At 44.1% G+C, this 21,677-nt stretch overlaps 1 protein-coding gene and 2 long non-coding RNA genes across 5 annotated transcripts in view; 1 reads left to right on the plus strand and 2 right to left on the minus strand.

Annotated features, from left to right (window-relative positions):
* Positions 1 to 21,677, minus strand: part of LOC146709812 (uncharacterized) — a 27,292-nt gene continuing 5,615 nt past the window's right edge. For 2 of the 3 annotated variants that reach the window (XM_085456953.1, XM_085456952.1), the window contains 2 exons: positions 3,624 to 3,773; positions 1 to 1,552 (listed from right to left, as the gene is read on the minus strand). In XM_085456953.1, coding sequence (XP_085313079.1) covers positions 459 to 1,552; positions 3,624 to 3,773 — 1,244 coding nt within the window. In that variant the 3' untranslated portion in view covers positions 1 to 458. Of the gene's footprint in view, positions 1,553 to 3,623; positions 3,774 to 4,297; positions 4,406 to 21,677 lie in introns of those variants that run through there. The other variant, XM_085456954.1, reaches the window with a different exon arrangement.
* Positions 9,271 to 10,318, plus strand: LOC146709813 (uncharacterized). The gene is made up of 4 exons (XR_014920654.1): positions 9,271 to 9,636; positions 9,728 to 9,790; positions 9,903 to 9,965; positions 10,082 to 10,318. It is a non-coding gene; the product is annotated as an uncharacterized LOC146709813 (long non-coding RNA).
* Positions 11,110 to 14,051, minus strand: LOC146709814 (uncharacterized). The gene is made up of 5 exons (XR_014920655.1): positions 13,321 to 14,051; positions 13,167 to 13,229; positions 12,992 to 13,054; positions 12,709 to 12,875; positions 11,110 to 11,299 (listed from the first exon to the last, which is right to left on the minus strand). It is a non-coding gene; the product is annotated as an uncharacterized LOC146709814 (long non-coding RNA).

Here is a 21,677-nt window from a genome sequence, read left to right on the forward strand (position 1 = left end):
TGCCCTGCAGTCACTCAGCATTTATTTATATGCAGCTTTAAACAAGCATTATGTGATGGAGCATCAGCAGACTCATATTAATTCATCCCGTTCATAACTTTCAAAACAGTGTTTGCGCCTGTATTAGTCTTATTTATACTGGAGTGGCTTGTTTTGTAACCCACTATGTAATGACAAATAGTGGCAGATCCCAAAGCTCTGAATAGTAAGGAGAGGCCTTCCAGCCATCTGTTCCAGTCGAGGTTTTTAGAGTCTTTCTACCAAGCACGCCTCAACCTGCCTCCTCAACAGCTATCAGCAGTTTCCACATATTACTCCTCACATGTGAATAGCTGCACGCAAATGTGCATTTGTGCTCTATTCAAGCCAGTGTTAACAGCCAAGCCAGCTGTAATCTGATGACTGTGTTGCAAACGGCGACCAATCAGGTTCCACTTTCTCTCCCCATTTGTTTGGCGTTAAATGAGTGTTTCATCACCAGAGGTAGACGTGTCTCTTGTGTTTGCCGCTATGTTTGATGAAAGTACAGATTTGATACACAGCTCCAGCAGAGTCTCAATAGTCCTGACGAGAACAACATTCACGCTTAGGTTGAGAGGCAGCGCAAATATGGAGAGCACACATACCAACCCTATCATTACATTCACCCCGAGGCTGGGAAAACCCCACTGTCGCCACCCACACCAGCTCCTGCACTGTGAGTCCACGTTTTCCTCTGTGATAAATGCCACAGATACATCTCTCCTTGCCATTTCTTGCTCCTGACTTCCCTTCTTTCCAGACAAACACATTGGGGAAATAAGGACAAAGTCTCCATGGTTGCATGTCAACATCTGCCAGCTGTTCCAGGCTGTATGAACAGTACAGCTGCTCTCTGTTTTCTCTGGGTCAACATGCTGTGCTGGCTCAGACACCAACATCCCTGGTTTTACAGGCTTGAGGGGTGCGGACGACTCTGGAATGAGTTCTTGGCAGTGACAGTCGCCTTTATTGAAGACTCTGAACATCAGCGAATGGCCTTGGCGTCTCCTTTGAAGGCCTGTGCTGCTCGTGGTCAGCAGGAGCAGAAGGAGGAAGAAGCCCATGGACCAGCAGAGATTTATGCCGCTAGGAATGGGGCTGAAGAGGCTGGGCAGACATCTGACAAGGGAGCTATTTGTGTGGAGACAGGCAGCAGCCCACACTTCCTCCAGCTTCCATTGCCCCCTGACATTGAGGGCGACAATGACCCACACTGACAGGCAGCAGAGGTAGCCGACAACATGAGACCGTATGTCTTCATCTGAGCCGCTGCTGTCTTCCTCTTCCTCCTCTTTCCCATCACAACACTGTCCATCAGAGCCTGCTGTCCGCCTCGCTGTCCTAAGAGGGACGACAACACAAGGCCACAGGAGTCTGATCACAGTCTCCACAGCGATCAGAGGTGCGGTCAGCAGCAGCACCCCTCCATAGGTTTGGCTGAGAAAGAGCAGGAAGCGCAGGGCAATAAAATCCCCTGATGGAGTCAAGTCAGTCAGCCAAGAGTCAAAGATCCAAAGGCAACTCAGAAAAGCTGCAGAAACACAAAACACAAAGAAAAAGTGTCAGAGTCAGTGGGTTAGATGACTGGATAAGACCAGGTAATTAGATATCACAAAGAAGAGAAAGGGTTGGTTTAATAAAGTAACTTAAAATAAATATTCTGCCATTTTATTAAAGACAAAGCTCTGAAAAACACTTCATCCTAATATAGGTGTAAGGTAACTCAGCCCGCAAATCATTTTTTATCCGAACACACCCCTCCATACAAACACAGTTTGACCGATTGAAGTATGAATAACTCGGGTAACTGTGTAGGAGTTCATGTGTCTTGCCTCCTAAACCACTGCCCCAGCCAAAACCAAAAGGACTGGTGAAATTTACATAAGGTCTGTTTTATTTATCTTTATTTTAGCAAACAATAGCATTTGCATCTCTTATCATGTAAATAAAAAGGCGTCTGGCAGCGAGTGGAACTAGTTCCAGGATCACTACATCTCACATAACAGCAACTTGTACATATTTATTATTCTAGAATCTGTCATTTGTTTTCTTGTTCTATCAGAAAATTGTGAAAATGTTCATCCGAAGTTCCAAAAGTAAAGTAACAACAACAACCCAAACTCAAAGATTACAATAATTATTTAATCTGTAGCTCTCAGATGAAGATACAAGTTCATTTCCTTTGCCATTTTACTTACAGTGAACATGAAAAACACTTTTATATCTTTTTTAAATTCATACTTCTTTATTCTTCTCAAGTTTGTTTGGTAGATATTGCTGCTTTGATGTCTATTCACCTTATTAATATAAACATTTATTATAGATGAGGTTATTATAAATTAGATTAAACAGGCTCCCAATTAATTTACCAGGCATTTTGGTTCTTAAAGCTGATTAGACCGACTCAGGTCGGAGTTGTGAAACCACTGCTCGTATTTACCCGAGATCTCTTTGTACTAAAAAGAATGAGTTGTAACATGTCTCTGTTAAGAAACACCAGCTGCATTTCTTAATAGATACAGAGTTTCTTTTTTCCATGTTCAATAAAAGCAAATTATAGACAATAAAAGTACAAAAGTCATCACCTGTCAGAGTTTAGACCTCTTGCAGAAGGATATAAGGCAGGTTTTCAGATTTGATTGGACCATGGATTTTGAAATATTTTTGAAATATGGGAAAACACAGTATTTATGAAGTGCTGTTAATCTATGAATTGAGACCCCGCTGAAACATTTAGGAGGATATATACTCATTGACTTTGTCAAGTGTTACATGACTTTAAGATTTAAAAAGTTCAACAGTAAACAAATGTATTGAAAGTAAGTTTAAAGCAAACCTTTCCAACTTTTGTTTAATTTTTTGTGATGTAGAAAAACAGTAACTTCTCATGGCTCCTGCTGACTCCAGCATTTTGAAGCGTAGGGAGGGCAAAACATGCTTTGCTTCAAAATGCTCCTTCAGTCCTCACACTCTAACAGTTTAATCAGAAACCTCACAGAAATGTTTTCCTCCATCGACAGAGGCACCCATCCACAGTCCGCAGATTCAACAGCAAATGCTGCTGAAGCCTGAGCATTAATCCCATCCTCAGCCACCAGATCCCAGGCAGAGCAGCTGCAGCTGTGATCAAAGCCTGTGGCTACATACTGCCACATCTCAGCCACTGGCAATAAATAAAACGTGTGACGTTTCACAGCATCTCCTTTCTGTTGTGTCTGCAGTGCATTTATTACAGAGAGTGAACTGGATCAACAAATTCACTATTTCTGTAAGGCCATCGAGGCATCATTATTCTATTTGATTCATTATTTGCTGCACCTATAGCCACGCCCAGCAATGATGTCACAGGCCTTGGGTAACGCCTGCAAATCACCATTGCATGGTGAGTGCTTAAGCCACTGGAGGTCAGTAAAACCAAGATTCTGCTGTGAGGTAAGGTTAATCTTAAAAAATAAAAATTATTTGGAAACTTGAACATACAGGTTGTTGGAAACACCTTCTGATATTTTAAACTAATTCAAGTGATTCAGTTTGTATAAGAGGGCTGTGGGGGAACTGGAAACACTGGTTAGAATCCTGCAGTGTCCTAATCAAGCCCTCACCTGTGACCAGGAAGTCTGTGAAGACGAGGAGGCAGCAGCAGCAGAAACTGACAGCACTGTAGGAGTCGGCCAATGAGGGCAGGAAGAGTAGACTGCAGGCCAGTTTACATGCACACAACACAGCCGCGCCTTCCAACACACCATCCATGGCTGAAAAAAACAGGGTTGACATATTAAAATGGCTTCTTGTCTCAGGGTGGAAGAATTCAGGGATGACAAATACAAACATTTCTGGAACATCTTGCAAAGTCAAATCTATGTTTTACATGGTCATTCAACTGCCAACATGCTTCACAGTCAATATTTAGTTGTTTACATTAACACTGAACCCTGGAACTGAAGGCTGTTTGCAAATGACTGAAAAGAAAATTCTAGGAATAGGTTCATGTCATGTCGGGTAAATATTAATTCTATTTACATTTTTTCCAAAATTATGTCTTTCAAAGGCAAGATAAGAAATAAATAGTAATAAATGCAGTTCACATTCAGTAATGTGAACAGGTGCAAATGTACAGTAAACTTTGCTGTGACCTGACTGCCAGCATGTCCACTTCCTGGCAATGAAACTGGTTTAACCTGTGTAAACACTCCCGCCACCTCTACCACACGGCTACAGGTGGAAATCTACAAGCACCAGATAGTATCAATCTACCACAAAGTTCATTCGTTCTTACCTGTGCACACAGGAGCCTACAGAGCCACATGTCAATATGAGCTTCAAATGCTTCATCCGCTTTCTTCGCCTCCCCTTTTGCTCCACCCTCAAAGGGGATAATGACCCTCCTCCTTCCTCCCCTTTGCCTCCCCCACCCCTCTCTGTGATCCCTGCACCTGGACAGTGGAGGTGAGAGAACTGCGAGGGTGTGGCGTTGTTTGTGCTGACGAGAAAACCTGTCGAACGAGTACGGAACCAGCAGGGTGTGATGCAAAGTGGGTGTATGTTTGCTTGTAAAGAAAACATTTCTGTGTCTTGAGCCTGTACATACTGCACTTTTGGTAGTTCAAAGGGTACTTTAAATGCATACATGATGCATGCAGTCTTATAAAGCTGGATTAAACTATAGGTCACTGAAAATAGAAATACAATTTGTTATTTATTACCTTCTCAATGCTATATTTTAATCACTTGATCCTATTTAGGCATCACAAGTGATTAGTTATTATACTGGTTTCCAGTAATGCTCTGTTTGTAGAGATATATTGGTCCTCTGTATCCAATAGATAGATAAATAATGTGGTATGCAGGGTCTATAAAATACTTGTGGTGAAAACTGCCTGATTACTTCTGCTCTTTTATATTGAGAAATGAAGTGTAAATAAAGTGCATCTTCATAGGATTTTATGCCCTACGCTTAGCTTTTAAAGCACATCAAGAGTAATAAATTAAAACACAGCATAGTTATCTTTAATTATATAGAAAGCAACTCACTGAAGCAGGCAGTGTGTTGATAATTTCTCATCAGCTACTGCATCTTTATCTTTAAAACCAATGAGGTCATTTTATAAACAAGCAAATGTTCTTGACAGGAATCCCTAACACAGCAACGTCACTGTGATATCCTTAGCAAAAAAAGAACATTTACTTTTCAGAAGGTCATCTTGTGCTCAGATGTTCATCTTGTCTTTAAAAATGCTGCACCACCAAAAAGATTTGTGCAACTTTGTTCTGAGCAGATAAGCTTCAAATGCTCAGGTTGAGACACTTTCTAAATTAGATGAATCAATATCCCTTCCTACTGCAAAGTGGGAAGCAGATTTATCAGTCAACCTAGACCAAAACTTCTGGTCTCAGATTTGCTTAAAAACTTTTAAATTAATTAAAAATCCCAGTCTGCAATTAATACAATACAAAATACTTCATAGAGTGCACTATACAGGTCATCGGATGTTCAAGATGGGCTTTACATCTTCCAACAACTGCTCACACTGTCAAGGCAATACACCAGACAATTACATCCACGCTCTTTGGTTCTGTCCACCAGTGCAAAAGTTTTGGCGCGAGATATGTGAAGACTTATCAAAGTGTCTGAAATGTAACATTCCAACTTCCCCCTTAGTGTGTCTACTGGGCAGCTTAGATAATGTCACTTCAGAAAAGAATATAGCCCATATGATCTTCACTGCCCTATGCATAGCCAAGAAAACAGTCCTCATGAACTGGAAAAATAATTCTGAGGGGATATATACATATATATATATATATATAAACACCCAGCACGCCCCTGCGGGCGGTTTATCCTTCAAGCTCGGGTCCTCTACCAGAGGCCTGGGAGCTTGAGGGTCCTGCGCAGTATCTTAGCTGTTCCCAGGACTGCGCTCTTCTGGACAGAGATCTCCGATGTTATTCCTGGGATCTGCTGGAGCCACTCGCCTAGCTTGGGAGTCACCGCACCTAGTGCTCCGATTACCACGGGGACCACCGTTACCTTCACCCTCCACATCCTCTCGAGCTCTTCTCTGAGCCCTTGGTATTTCTCCAGCTTCTCGTGTTCCTTCTTCCTGATATTGCTGTCATTCGGAACCGCTACATCGATCACTACGGCCGTCTTCTTCTGTTTGTCTACCACCACTATGTCCGGTTGGTTAGCCACCACCATTTTGTCCGTCTGTATCTGGAAGTCCCACAGGATCTTAGCTCGGTCATTCTCCACCACCCTTGGGGGCATCTCCCATTTTGACCTCGGGACTTCCAGGTTATACTCGGCACAGATGTTCCTGTACACTATGCCGGCCACTTGGTTATGGCGTTCCATGTATGCCTTGCCTGCTAGCATCTTGCACCCTGCTGTTATGTGCTGGATTGTCTCTGGGGCATCTTTACACAGCCTGCACCTGGGGTCTTGCCTGGTGTGATAGACCCCAGCCTCTATGGATCTTGTACTCAGAGCTTGTTCTTGTGCTGCCATGATTAGTGCCTCTGTGCTGTCTTTCAGTCCAGCTTTGTCCAGCCACTGGTAGGATTTCTGGATATCAGCCACCTCCTCTATCTGCCGGTGGTACATACCGTGCAGGGGCCTGTCCTTCCATGATGGTTCCTCGTTTCCCTCCTCTTTCTTGGGTTTCTGCTGCCTGAGGTATTCACTGAGCACTCGGTCAGTTGGGGCCATCTTCCCAATGTATTCTTGGATGTTCCTTGTCTCATCCTGGACTGTGGTGCTGACACTCACCAGTCCCCGGCCCCCTTCCTTCCGCTTAGCGTACAGCCTCAGGGTGCTGGACTTGGGGTGAAACCCTCCATGCATGGTAAGGAGCTTTCTTGTCTTTATGTCAGTGGCTTCTATCTCCTCCTTTGGCCAGCCTATTACCCCAGCAGGGTACCTGATCACGGGCAGGGCGTACGTGTTGATGGCCCAGATCTTGTTCTTACCATTCAGCTGACTCCTCAGGACTTGCCTGAGGAGTCAGCTGAAGTACCTCTGCAGGTACTTGGTGGTTGCAGCCTTTCTAGCGGCCTCTTCATGGTTCCCATTTGCCTGCTGGATCCCCAGGTACTTGTAACTGTCCTCTATGTCTGCAATGTTGCCTTCTGGTAGTTCAATCCCCTCAGTTCTGACTACCTTCCCTCTCTTTGTTACCATCCGACTACACTTCTCCAGTCCGAAAGACATTCCAATGTCATTGCTGTATAGCCTGGTAGTGTGGATCAGTGAATCGATGTCTCGTTCACTCTTGGCATACAGCTTGATGTCATCCATGTACAGGAGGTGGCTGACAACTGCTTCGTTCCGTAGTCGGTATCCGTAGCCAGTCTTGTTAATGATCTCACTGAGGGGGTTCAGGCCTATGCAGAACAGCAGTGGGGACAGAGCATCTCCTTGGTAGATCCCGCACTTGATGGTGACTTGTGCTATGGGCTTGGAGTTGGCCTCTAGTGTTGTACGCCACATCCCCATTGAGTTCCTGATGAAGGCTCTTAGGGTCCCATTGATCTTGTACAATTCTAGGCATTCCAGTATCCAGCTGTGGGGCATTGAGTCATAGGCCTTCTTGTAATCAATCCAGGCAGTGCACAGGTTGGTCAGTCTGGTCTTGCAGTCTCGGCTGATTGTTCTGTCTACCAGTAGCTGGTGTTTTGCGCCTCTGGTATTCTTGCCAATTCCTTTCTGTGTCCCGCTCATGTATTGACCCATGTGCCTGTTCATCTTAGCCGATATGATGCCTGACAGGAGCTTCCATGTAGTACTGAGGCAGGTTATTGGTCGGTAGTTGGAGGGGACCGGTCCCTTCTTGGGGTCCTTGGGGATCAGGACCGTCCGGCCTTCAGTTAGCCATTCCGGGTGTCTCTCGTTAACTAGCAGCTGGTTCATTTGTGCTGCCAGACGCTCGTGGAGTGCAGTCAGCTTCTTCAGCCAGTAGGCGTGAACCATGTCGGGCCCTGGTGCTGTCCAACTCTTCATACTGGAGACCCTTTCTTGGATATCTGCCACTGTGATGGTTACTGGACCCTGTTCAGGGAGGTCGCTGTGGTCTGCCCAGTAGTAATACGATGGCACCTGTCCAAGATGGCGGCCAACCAAACCGATTTGACCAGTTTCGTGTGTGTGCGCATGCGCGTTCAGGTGTGGAAATACCACAGGGGATCAGAGGGGTTATATGAGTTTGTGTTTTTAACGGGGTTTTAATTTAATCAAACCATAGGGTTTTTAATTAAACTATTTTTATCACTTAGGTGTATCGCAACATTCAGTTATGCATGTGTTCTTAAAAGCAATTCTTTGTTTCTTGTTTCATTCTTGGCGGAGTGGAAGCTGTTTTGGTTCACAGTGCGCCTTAACAAAGAGGGTGTGCTCTAGTCAAAAGTGTTGGTAATAGTGTTTTAATCACACTAATTTTCTAAATCTGACAATGTCTCAGCTTGCAGTGAGGCATGCATTTTATTTTATAAATGGCACAAATGGGAATTTCTTCTGAATGGGTGATGTCAGCATGTTCACAAGCGTTTCATTTAATCAAACCCCTAGTTTTAATTTAACTAGTTTTTACACATCTACTGGGGTTTCTTTCCAGGGTTGATGCGATCATTTTATTTAAAAATCGGGATTTCGGAATGTTGAACTAAGAGTGAGACAAAGCCAGCCAGCTAGTTTTTAACACAGTAAATGTTACAAATAGCATTCAGTCCTTTAGAAAATAAATGCTATAAGCAGCCAGTATCGCTCTTTTCAAACTAATCTTCTTTTAAATACACTCATTTTGTGATTCTGGTGTCACACCTTGCACCGATGCAAGCATTTTATTTAATTAAAAACGGATCAAACGGGCCATTTCTTCTGTAAGGGGTTTCATGGTTTCAGAGTAGTTTTTAACACAACAGATAGTCACAAATAACATTCAGCCCTTTAGAAAATAAACGCTACAGTGATACTTCTAAAACCATTCGCCCAGACCCGCTCCAACTTTTCAACAGCTGGCTAATTGTTTGAATTTGTTCAGGATTGTAAAAGCCCACCGTGGGTATCACTAGTTGAGAGTACCATGCGAACAAGGGCCCAGCCTATTGTTTAAAGTGGCCGGTATTGGCTCTTTTTGTAATTCCTCGACAAGGTAAATGGGGCAGGTGTACCAGTCGGGTGGCGACCCCGCCTATTGTCTGAAGTATCGGCTCCTTTGTAATTCCTTGAGAAGACAAAAGCCTTGAAGGGTCTCATTTAAATTGATTGGAGACATACCTTTTCTTTTTGGAAACACCCACCCTATATAAAAAAAACACGCTCAGAGCCCGAAACCCTGAGCCATTTACGCCTCAAGATTCGCTGCAGAGCACACCATTTTCTTTGCGATCATCAACACTAACATCGTTCTTTATAACATGGCCATCGTAAACGGTAAGTAAAACAAAACCTATTATTGGATTTTTAAAAAGTGTTATGTTAACATATTATAGGATATTCAAACTATTTTTTTTCCCTAAAACAAAAGCTTAATTTTTAGGAGTTCGGGAGAACGGCCCAGGGCCCTTTTCTTTAGAAACGGGCGCTTTTACAGCTGGAACTAGTCCTCTAACAGGCACAAGGTGTGTACAGCATTACTGGATTTTAAAACGTATGTATGTTTTAAACTAGCGATTGTTTTAAATTATGTAATAACGTTTTTGTTTGTTCCAGGGTTAACAAACTGAGCAGGAAAACATTCAGACACCGCGACCACAGAGCCCAACCTTACATCAGGTGTGTATACAACGGGATGTATAGTTGTGTATTATTTTTTCAAAAGAAAAAAAAATTAAAAAGAGGTTTAAACAATTACAAATGTTCTAAACTGACCGTTTTACACCTACAGAGCCACGCCAGAGAACCGGGTGTGTGGAGAAGCAGGACCATCCCGAATAACGCACACTACAAGGTAAGCATAGGCATATATAAATTAGATAAAAAGAGATAGAGAGGGAGACACGCTTATTCAGTTTGAAATGGGTACATGTATAAAATGTTTTAACACATGTCTATCTATCTTCACAGACTGCAGAACAGCACCCCTCCTCATAATGATCAGGACACCGTACGATTCCAGACGTTTTTGGAATGTTTAAGCAGTATCGACCTCCCAGAACAACAAAAACCTGGAGCTTTGTGCAACAGTGGAGAGTCAGAACAGATCTTCATCAGCGAACCTGCAACACCCCCGAGTGAGTGGCTACCTCGCGATTTCTCTGATGTTTTTGAGTACAGTATATCAGATTTTGATCTAGTTCATATACCCACCACCCCAGAATGTGACAGAAATAGCATTGATTCACACATAGATTTCGAAGAAGGCGGCATAACAGACTCTCAAATATCACCGGCGTATGATGCTTACATGAAGCTTCCAGACGCTCAGCCTGCTGAACAGAGTCATATAGCTTCAATAGCTGATAAATTATGTTTGATTGAAGCTAGACTCAATCAATACCACCAAGAAGCACAGGTACAAAGGCAACAGTTTACCAAATTCATAAACAAAGTGTGTAGTACATTAGACAACATCTGCTATGTTCTATTTAAACCCAGATTCCTTTTATAGTTTGCAGTGAAATTTCTTAAACCATTGTTTAATGGGACAGAAGTACAAGTCACTCTTTACTAACACACTGTAGATAAGTTTATTGCTGAACGACACAGCTAGCAGTCCCACACACTCTTTAGATTTTTGAAGTTTTGTGTGTGATGGTTTTGCCTCTCACACCTTACCCCTTTCTCCCAGTATCACAACAGTATGACTCCCAAAGTACGACTCAGTAAACAAACAAGGACTCTAAACTCAGAACAGAAAGATACAGTTGAAAGATTAGTGATATCTTTTATGATGCGTAATAAACTACACCCTCTTCTTCTCTGTATTTATGTTGTTTGTGTGCGTGCGTGCGTGCGTGTGTGTGAATGCCTTAGAAGTCAAAGTATACATTAGCCATACTTACAAAAACATTTTTAATTTCATTTAGAACTGAGATTCTAAGTTGTAAGCAGAAATCGTATGCTCAACCAGGAGTATGTTTACTAGGTTGACTAGGTGATACACAGCTGTTTTCACGGTATCGATAAATAAAGAAGATGCCCGACCGTCAAGCTCGACGGCTTGCTGCTGCTGCTTCTCCAAGGGGCTATAGTAACCGGGCGTGTCAGGTACTAATGAGCCCTCGTCCGAGGAACTGTCCTCCTCCTCAGTGTGACGCAGGGGTGCAGAGTCCATCCTTCTCGCTGTTTTGAGATTAAAAAAAAAAAGGTTTTGGAGGAATGAGACGGCGGTCTTGTTTTAAAATAACAGAAGGTGGGGCGTGATCCTGAAGTGGGATGATCTTAAAGGGCGGGTAGGATATGTAGCGTTTGAAATGCAAAACGTCTCCTTATCAGCTGGAAATATTAAAGCCAGAACTTGCAACATGATACTTTTTACTTCATGTACGGGGTTTCAAAAATAAATTTTATTTCAAGTAAACAAACTAATACATTTGATTCAGGTAAAACAGATCATCACATTTATTCTTGTAAAGGGTTTTCTAAAAAGTTTTATTTCATGTAAAGCGTTTCCAAGGCTGTTAGCCGCGTTGCCCTGTATTGAACTTATTTACAGTTTGTCAGTAAAGGGTGACATGCACTTCTGGCCCCTGTGTTGTATGAGCCCATGTTGGGTTTGTGAATTTGACACCTTAAGGTTTTGAAGTTGGGGATACATGCTCCTGGTGAGCACAAGATGTCTGATATCAGCTTGACATCACAGTTATAAATGGAATTCAAAATGTTTTTGGAAGTATGACTAACGTATAATCTGACTTCTAAGGTACGCACGCCAAGGCCTAGAAGACAAGGGGACAGTTTACTTTGTGCTATAAAAACACAAACCTTAATCTTTGATCTTCCAATTTTATCTTTCTGTTCTGGTTTTAGCACGCACGCACGCACACAAACAACATAAATACAGAGAAGAAGAGGGTGTAGTTTATTACGCATCATAAAAGATATCACTAATCTTTCAACTGTATCTTTCTGTTCTGAGTTTAGAGTCCTTGTTTGTTTACTGAGTCGTACTTTGGGAGTCATACTGTTGTGATACTGGGAGAAAGGGGTAAGGTGTGAGAGGCAAAACCATCACACACAAAACTTCAAAAATCTAAAGAGTGTGTGGGACTGCTAGCTGTGTCGTTCAGCAATAAACTTATCTACAGTGTGTTAGTAAAGAGTGACTTGTACTTCTGTCCCATTAAACAATGGTTTAAGAAATTTCACTGCAAACTATAAAAGGAATCTGGGTTTAAATAGAACATAGCAGATGTTGTCTAATGTACTACACACTTTGTTTATGAATTTGGTAAACTGTTGCCTTTGTACCTGTGCTTCTTGGTGGTATTGATTGAGTCTAGCTTCAATCAAACATAATTTATCAGCTATTGAAGCTATATGACTCTGTTCAGCAGGCTGAGCGTCTGGAAGCTTCATGTAAGCATCATACGCCGGTGATATTTGAGAGTCTGTTATGCCGCCTTCTTCGAAATCTATGTGTGAATCAATGCTATTTCTGTCACATTCTGGGGTGGTGGGTATATGAACTAGATCAAAATCTGATATACTGTACTCAAAAACATCAGAGAAATCGCGAGGTAGCCACTCACTCGGGGGTGTTGCAGGTTCGCTGATGAAGATCTGTTCTGACTCTCCACTGTTGCACAAAGCTCCAGGTTTTTGTTGTTCTGGGAGGTCGATACTGCTTAAACATTCCAAAAACGTCTGGAATCGTACGGTGTCCTGATCATTATGAGGAGGGGTGCTGTTCTGCAGTCTGTGAAGATAGATAGACATGTGTTAAAACATTTTATACATGTACCCATTTCAAACTGAATAAGCGTGTCTCCCTCTCTATCTCTTTTTATCTAATTTATATATGCCTATGCTTACCTTGTAGTGTGCGTTATTCGGGATGGTCCTGCTTCTCCACACACCCGGTTCTCTGGCGTGGCTCTGTAGGTGTAAAACGGTCAGTTTAGAACATTTGTAATTGTTTAAACCTCTTTTTAATTTTTTTTTCTTTTGAAAAAATAATACACAACTATACATCCCGTTGTATACACACCTGATGTAAGGTTGGGCTCTGTGGTCGCGGTGTCTGAATGTTTTCCTGCTCAGTTTGTTAACCCTGGAACAAACAAAAACGTTATTACATAATTTAAAACAATCGCTAGTTTAAAACATACATACGTTTTAAAATCCAGTAATGCTGTACACACCTTGTGCCTGTTAGAGGACTAGTTCCAGCTGTAAAAGCGCCCGTTTCTAAAGAAAAGGGCCCTGGGCCGTTCTCCCGAACTCCTAAAAATTAAGCTTTTGTTTTAGGGAAAAAAAATAGTTTGAATATCCTATAATATGTTAACATAACACTTTTTAAAAATCCAATAATAGGTTTTGTTTTACTTACCGTTTACGATGGCCATGTTATAAAGAACGATGTTAGTGTTGATGATCGCAAAGAAAATGGTGTGCTCTGCAGCGAATCTTGAGGCGTAAATGGCTCAGGGTTTCGGGCTCTGAGCGTGTTTTTTTTATATAGGGTGGGTGTTTCCAAAAAGAAAAGGTATGTCTCCAATCAATTTAAATGAGACCCTTCAGGGCTTTTGTCTTCTCAAGGAATTACAAAGGAGCCGATACTTCAGACAATAGGCGGGGTCGCCACCCGACTGGTACACCTGCCCCATTTACCTTGTCGAGGAATTACAAAAAGAGCCAATACCGGCCACTTTAAACAATAGGCTGGGCCCTTGTTCGCATGGTACTCTCAACTAGTGATACCCACGGTGGGCTTTTACAATCCTGAACAAATTCAAACAATTAGCCAGCTGTTGAAAAGTTGGAGCGGGTCTGGGCGACTGGTTTTAGAAGTATCACTGTAGCGTTTATTTTCTAAAGGGCTGAATGTTATTTGTGACTATCTGTTGTGTTAAAAACTACTCTGAAACCATGAAACCCCTTACACAAGAAATGGCCCGTTTGATCCGTTTTTAAATAAATAAAATGCTTGCATCGGTGCAAGGTGTGACACCGGAATCACAAAATGAGTGTATTTAAAAGAAGATTAGTTTGAAAAGAGCGATACTGGCTGCTTATAGCATTTATTTTCTAAAGGACTGAATGCTATTTGTGACATTTACTGTGTTAAAAACTAGCTGGCTGGCTTTGTCAACAAAATGAGTGTATTTAAAGACGATTAGTTTGAAAAGAGCGATACTGGTTGCTTTGGGGGAAAAGACGACATTGTGTGCAGCGTTTTAGAAGTATCACTGTAGCGTTTGCTGAATGTTATTTGCGACTATCTGTTGTGTTAAAAACTACTCTGAAACCATGAAACCCCTTACAGAAGAAATGGCCCGTTTGATCCGTTTTTAATTAAATAAAATGCTTGCATCGGTGCAAGGTGTTGACACCGGAATCACAAAATGAGTGTATTTAAAAGACGATTAGTTTGAAAAGAGCGATACTGGCTGCTTATAGCATTTATTTTCTAAAGGACTGAATGCTATTTGTAACATTTACTGTGTTAAAAACTAGCTGGCTGGCTTTGTCTCACTCTTAGTTCAACATTCCGAAATCCCGATTTTTAAATAAAATGATCGCATCAACCCTGGAAAGAAACCCCAGTAGATGTGTAAAAACTAGTTAAATTAAAACTAGGGGTTTGATTAAATGAAACGCTTGTGAACATGCTGACATCACCCATTCAGAAGAAATTCCCATTTGTGCCATTTATAAAATAAAATGCATGCCTCACTGCAAGCTGAGACATTGTCAGATTTAGAAAAATAGTGTGATTAAAACACTATTACCAACACTTTTGACTAGAGCACACCCTCTTTGTTAAGGCGCACTGTGAACCAAAACAGCTTCCACTCCGCCAAGAATGAAACAAGAAACAAAGAATTGCTTTTAAGAACACATGCATAACTGAATGTTGCGATACACCTAAGTGATAAAAATAGTTTAATTAAAAACCCTATGGTTTGATTAAATTAAAACCCCGTTAAAAACACAAACTCATATAACCCCTCTGATCCCCTGTGGTATTTCCACACCTGAACGCGCATGCGCACACACACGAAACTGGTCAAATCGGTTTGGTTGGCCGCCATCTTGGACTAGTGCCATCGTATTACTGAACGCGCATGCGCACACGCACGAAACTGGTCAAATCGGTTTGGTTGGCCGCCATCTTGGACTAGTGCCATCGTATTACTGAACGCGCACACGCACGAAACCGGTCAAACCGGTTTGGTTGGCCGCCATCTTGGACAGGTGCCATCGTATTACTACTCTGCCCTCAGATCCTCTAGCCACTGAGCATTGCCGTTATGGGTTGCATCCTTCTCCCATATGCTCTTCCAGTATTGCTCCGTCTCCAGCCTTGGTGGTGCTGTTCTCTTATTGTTCCCTTGCCACTGAGAGTACACCTTTGCTGGTTCTGTGGAGAACAGCTGGTTTATTCTCCTGCCTTCTATCTCTCTGGTGTACCTCCTCAAGCGGCTGGCCAAGGCTGTGAGTCTTTGCTTGGCAGTTTCCAAGGCCTCAGGTATGGACAGCTTGCTGTATTTCTTAGGCACCTTATTTGTCACACCTTGCTGCAACTCCGTTAGTTGGCTAACCTCCCTCCGTGCTACTTTGATCTTGCCCTCTAGCCTCCTTCTCCATGGAGGGTACTGCCCCTTGTCGCTGTTCAACTTGTAGCCAAGCATCTCACTGATGCCGTATTGTAGATCAGCTTGTTAGTGTCGGTAATCGTGGTTGTAGGTATTGCCCGTAGTGCTGCATTAACATCATCTAGCAGACCTTCTGAGGGTACTTCACGTAATCTTGGTAACCGGCTACGGGGGATCCAGGTTTCAAGCTTGGCCATGATCCTATTTTTCAGGTCAGTTCCTCTCGCACTCAACGATCCTTCTCCTATCGCACTTGGGGCTATGTACCCAATCTCGGGTGGGGGTGATGATATCGCCCCCCTGACCTGGCGTCCTGACTCCTCCTTGCCGTAGCATTTGTGTTGTACCTCGTCAATCTCTAGCGGTGAGAGCAGTCCCTTCTTTCGAATGTTGGAACACTGAGCTACTAGTTGTTTCGCCGTCATTGTGGATGTTGGGTATCGAAGAATCCACAGGTCCCTCATCCTATTCATGTAGCCCCTTCCGCCGGGGTTACTTGCGTAGTAGCATTCCAACAACGCCCTGTTTTCGTCTCTTGCCCACCGATGCCTTCTTGTTCCAGTAGCCCACTTTTCGTCAGGGTGCCCTGGTTCCTCAACACCTGACGCGGACCTTGTTGATCCGGGCGACGTCCGAGCCGGCATGCCTTCATATTTATTTGTCTCGCTCATGTCTGCGGTAGGCTCGCTTAGCATAGGGGGTCTAGCCTTAGGACCCCTACTGGATACAGACGCCCCAGGCAGGAATCGAACTTGCGATCCTCTGTTCCCAAGGCGTGTAGTCTAACCACTACGCTATCCAGCTGCGTTTGGAGGCATATATATATATCGGTGTGTGTGTGTGTGTGTGTATAAAAAAAAAAACACCCAGCACGCCCCTGCGGGCGGTTTATCCTTCAAGCTCGGGTCCTCTACCAGAGGCCTGGGAGCTTGAGGGTCCTGCGCAGTATCTTAGCTGTTCCCAGGACTGCGCTCTTCTGGACAGAGATCTCCGATGTTTTTCCCGGGATCTGCTGGAGCCACTCGCCTAGCTTGGGAGTCACCGCACCTAGTGCTCCGATTACCACGGGGACCACCGTTACCTTCACCCTCCACATCCTCTCGAGCTCTTCTCTGAGCCCTTGGTATTTCTCCAGCTTCTCGTGTTCCTTCTTCCTGATATTGCTGTCATTCGGAACCGCTACATCGATCACTACGGCCGTCTTCTTCTGTTTGTCTACCACCACTATGTCCGGTTGGTTAGCCACCACCATTTTGTCCGTCTGTATCTGGAAGTCCCACAGGATCTTAGCTCGGTCATTCTCCACCACCCTTGGGGGCATCTCCCATTTTGACCTCGGGACTTCTAGGTTATACTCGGCACAGATGTTCCTGTACACTATGCCGGCCACTTGGTTATGGCGTTCCATGTATGCCTTGCCTGCTAGCATCTTGCACCCTGCTGTTATGTGCTGGATAGTCTCTGGGGCATCTTTACACAGCCTGCACCTGGGGTCTTGCCTGGTGTGATAGACCCCAGCCTCTATGGATCTTGTACTCAGAGCTTGTTCTTGTGCTGCCATGATTAGTGCCTCTGTGCTGTCTTTCAGTCCAGCTTTGTCCAGCCACTGGTAGGATTTCTGGATATCAGCCACCTCCTCTATCTGCCGGTGGTACATACCGTGCAGGGGCCTGTCCTTCCATGATGGTTCCTCGTCTCCCTCCTCTTTCTTGGGTTTCTGCTGCCTGAGGTATTCACTGAGCACTCGGTCAGTTGGGGCCATCTTCCCAATGTATTCTTGGATGTTCCTTGTCTCATCCTGGACTGTGGTGCTGACACTCACCAGTCCCCGGCCCCCTTCCTTCCGCTTAGCGTACAGCCTCAGGGTGCTGGACTTGGGGTGAAACCCTCCATGCATGGTCAGGAGCTTTCTTGTCTTTATGTCAGTGGCTTCTATCTCCTCCTTTGGCCAGCTTATTACCCCAGCAGGGTACCTGATCACGGGCAGGGCGTATGTGTTGATGGCCCGGATCTTGTTCTTACCATTCAGCTGACTCCTCAGGACTTGCCTGACCCTCTGCAGGTACTTGGTGGTTGCAGCCTTTCTAGCGGCCTCTTCATGGTTCCCATTTGCCTGCGGGATCCCCAGGTACTTGTAACTGTCCTCTATGTCTGCAATGTTGCCTTCTGGTAGTTCAATCCCCTCAGTTCTGACTACCTTCCCTCTCTTTGTTACCATCCGACTACACTTCTCCAGTCCGAACGACATTCCAATGTCATTGCTGTATAGCCTGGTAGTGTGGATCAGTGAATCGATGTCTCGTTCACTCTTGGCATACAGCTTGATGTCATCCATGTACAGGAGGTGGCTGACAACTGCTCCGTTCCGTAGTCGGTATCCGTAGCCAGTCTTGTTAATGATCTCACTGAGGGGGTTCAGGCCTATGCAGAACAGCAGTGGGGACAGAGCATCTCCTTGGTAGATCCCGCACTTGATGGTAACTTGTGCTATGGGCTTGGAGTTGGCCTCTAGTGTTGTACGCCACATCCCCATTGAGTTCCTGATGAAGGCTCTTAGGGTCCCATTGATCTTGTACAATTCTAGGCATTCCAGTATCCAGCTGTGGGGCATTGAGTCATAGGCCTTCTTGTAATCAATCCAGGCAGTGCACAGGTTGGTCAGTCTGGTCTTGCAGTCTCGGCTGATTGTTCTGTCTACCAGTAGCTGGTGTTTTGCACCTCTGGTATTCTTGCCAATTCCTTTCTGTGTCCCGCTCATGTATTGACCCATGTGCCTGTTCATCTTAGCCGATATGATGCCTGACAGGAGCTTCCATGTAGTACTGAGGCAGGTTATTGGTCGGTAGTTGGAGGGGACCGGTCCCTTCTTGGGGTCCTTGGGGATCAGGACCGTCCGGCCTTCAGTTAGCCATTCCGGGTGTCTCTCGTTAACTAGCAGCTGGTTCATTTGTGCTGCCAGACGCTCGTGGAGTGCAGTCAGCTTCTTCAGCCAGTAGGCGTGAACCATGTCGGGCCCTGGTGCTGTCCAACTCTTCATACTGGAGACCCTTTCTTGGATATCTGCCACTGTGATGGTTACTGGACCCTGTTCAGGGAGGTCGCTGTGGTCTGCCCTCAGATCCACTAGCCACTGAGCATTGCCGTTATGGGTTGCATCCTTCTCCCATATGCTCTTCCAGTATTGCTCCGTCTCCAGCCTTGGTGGTGCTGTTCTCTTATTGTTCCCTTGCCACTGAGAGTACACCTTTGCTGGTTCTGTGGAGAACAGCTGGTTTATTCTCCTGCCTTCTATCTCTCTGGTGTACCTCCTCAAGCGGCTGGCCAAGGCTGTGAGTCTTTGCTTGGCAGTTTCCAAGGCCTCAGGTATGGACAGCTTGCTGTATTTCTTAGGCACCTTATTTGTCGCACCTTTCTGCAACTCCGTTAGTTGGCTAACCTCCCTCCGTGCTACTTTGATCTTGCCCTCTAGCCTCCTTCTCCATGGAGGGTACTGCCCCTTGTGGCTGTTCAACTTGTAGCCAAGCATCTCACTGATCACTGCTGCCGTATTGTAGATCAGCTTGTTAGTGTCGGTAATCGTGGTTGTAGGTATTGCCCGTAGTGCTGCATTAACATCATCTAGCAGACCTTCTGAGGGTACTTCACGTAATCTTGGTAACCGGCTACGGGGGATCCAGGTTTCAAGCTTGGCCATGATCCTATTTTTCAGGTCAGTTCCTCTCGCACTCAACGATCCTTCTCCTATCGCACTTGGGGCTATGTACCCAATCTCGGGTGGGGGTGATGATATCTCCCCCCTGACCTGGCGTCCTGACTCCTCCTTGCCGTAGCATTTGTGTTGTACCTCGTCAATCTCTAGCTGTGAGAGCAGTCCCTTCTTTCGAATGTTGGAACACTGAGCTACTAGTTGTTTCGCCGTCATTGTGGATGTTGGGTATCGAAGAATCCATAGGTCCCTCATCCTATTCATGTAGCCCCTTCCGCCGGGGTTACTTGCGTAGTAGCATTCCAACAACGCCCTGTTTTCGTCCCTTGCCCACCGATGCCTTCTTGTTCCAGTAGCCCACTTTTCGTCAGGGTGCCCTGGTTCCTCAACACCTGACGCGGACCTTGTTGATCCGGGCGACGTCCGAGCCGGCATGCCTTCATATTTATCTGTCTCGCTCATGTCTGCGGTAGGCTTGCTTAGCATAGGGGGTCTAGCCTTAGGACCCTTACTGGATACAGACGCCCCAGGCAGGAATCGAACTTGCGATCCTCTGTTCCAAAGGCGTGTAGTTTAACCACTACGCTATCCAGCTGCCGCTATCCAGCTGCCGTATATATATATATATATATATATATATATATATATATATATATATATATATATATATATATATATATATATATATATATATATATATATATATATATATATATATATATATATATATATATATATATATATACATACATACATACATACATACATACATACATACATATATATATATATATATAATGGAACAAAAGGAAAATAATCTTGTGATGTCCTCCAAGGGCAGTCTAGGCTTGAAATTTTGACATCCATTTTAGTGGCTGCCTGAAAAGCCAATCATGTATTTTCTACCACTTATCCGGGTTTGTGTTTTGGGGGGCAGCAGTCTGAGCAGAGAAGCCCCAAGTTCCCTCACTATGACTATCTCTATCAGCTCATCAGGTGGGAACCTAAGTCATTTACAAGTCAGCTGAAAGATGTAATATCTTTAGCGAGTCCTGGGTTTCCCCCGTGGCCATTCTGCTAATAGGAAATACCTGTAACACCTCACCTATGAGGCGTCCAGCAGTCACCTGACTAGGATGCCTGGTTACCACCTGAACTGGCTGCTTTTGATCCGGAGGAGCAATGGCTTTATTCAGAGTCCCTCTGAAAGATTGAGCTTTTCCTTCTATCTCTAAGTGAGAGCCCAGATATCCTGAAAAATACAGTGAAGGAACCATCTAAACTTACAAAAGCGTTCCTAAAAACTGAGCCTATTCATGAGAGACCCCAACACCGATTTCTATGGCATAATAGTGTCATGATGTGTGTGTGTCAGAGGACCCCAAATGCAGACTTAAACTCAGGCAGACAGAACTAAAACTTCAAGCATAGTAGGAAATGGTCCAAAGAAAAAATTAATCCAGGAAACAAATACAAAACATGTTAGAAACATCTCGGGGTGGAATAACAAATACACTGACAAACGATAAGTAGAAAACTGGCTACTTAAATACATGTGGCTCCCCACGGGAAGTGAATATAGCTGGGGAACAACACAGGTGCAAACAATCAGGGAAACAAGAGGAAGTAAAAGTGAACACAAGACAGACAGGACAGATAACTATAGAGAAGCTAAAGCAGAAAGTGAAATGTGATAAATACACAGTGAAGTGTGTGTGTGTGTGTGTGTGTGTGTGTGTGTGTGTGTGTGTGTGTGTGTGTGTGTGTGTGTGTGTGTGTGTGTGTGTGTGTGTTTGTTTATCATTTATTTGTAATAGAGTACTCCCAAAAACTTTGATCATACAGGAGAAAAGAACGCTGGCGTCACAATTAGCTAGCTGTTAGACTGGGGTGTTAAATGTGATTTTAAATAGATGATGAAATACAAATGCATTTTCAACATCTTATGTAACAATAATGATGACATTTGCAAATTGAATTATTTCCCATAATAAATCAGCAACTCATTTCCAAACATTTTGCTTAGTTTAAATCAAAACAGGGTGAAAGGAACACTTTAGTTTGCATCTGACTAGGTGAGAGAATCCTTGGTGCCTCCCAGAAGACCAGGAGGAGGTGGAAGGGGGAAAGCGGTGGCATGGGCACCTCTGCTTTGGCTGCAGCCACCATGAAAAACAGCTGGATGTGTTAGTTA

Source organism: Copadichromis virginalis, linkage group LG5 (assembly GCF_057382275.1).
Source record: "Copadichromis virginalis isolate Kocher_CV1m ecotype Utaka linkage group LG5, C_Virginalis_male_GT1.1, whole genome shotgun sequence".
NCBI lineage: Eukaryota > Metazoa > Chordata > Actinopteri > Cichliformes > Cichlidae > Copadichromis > Copadichromis virginalis.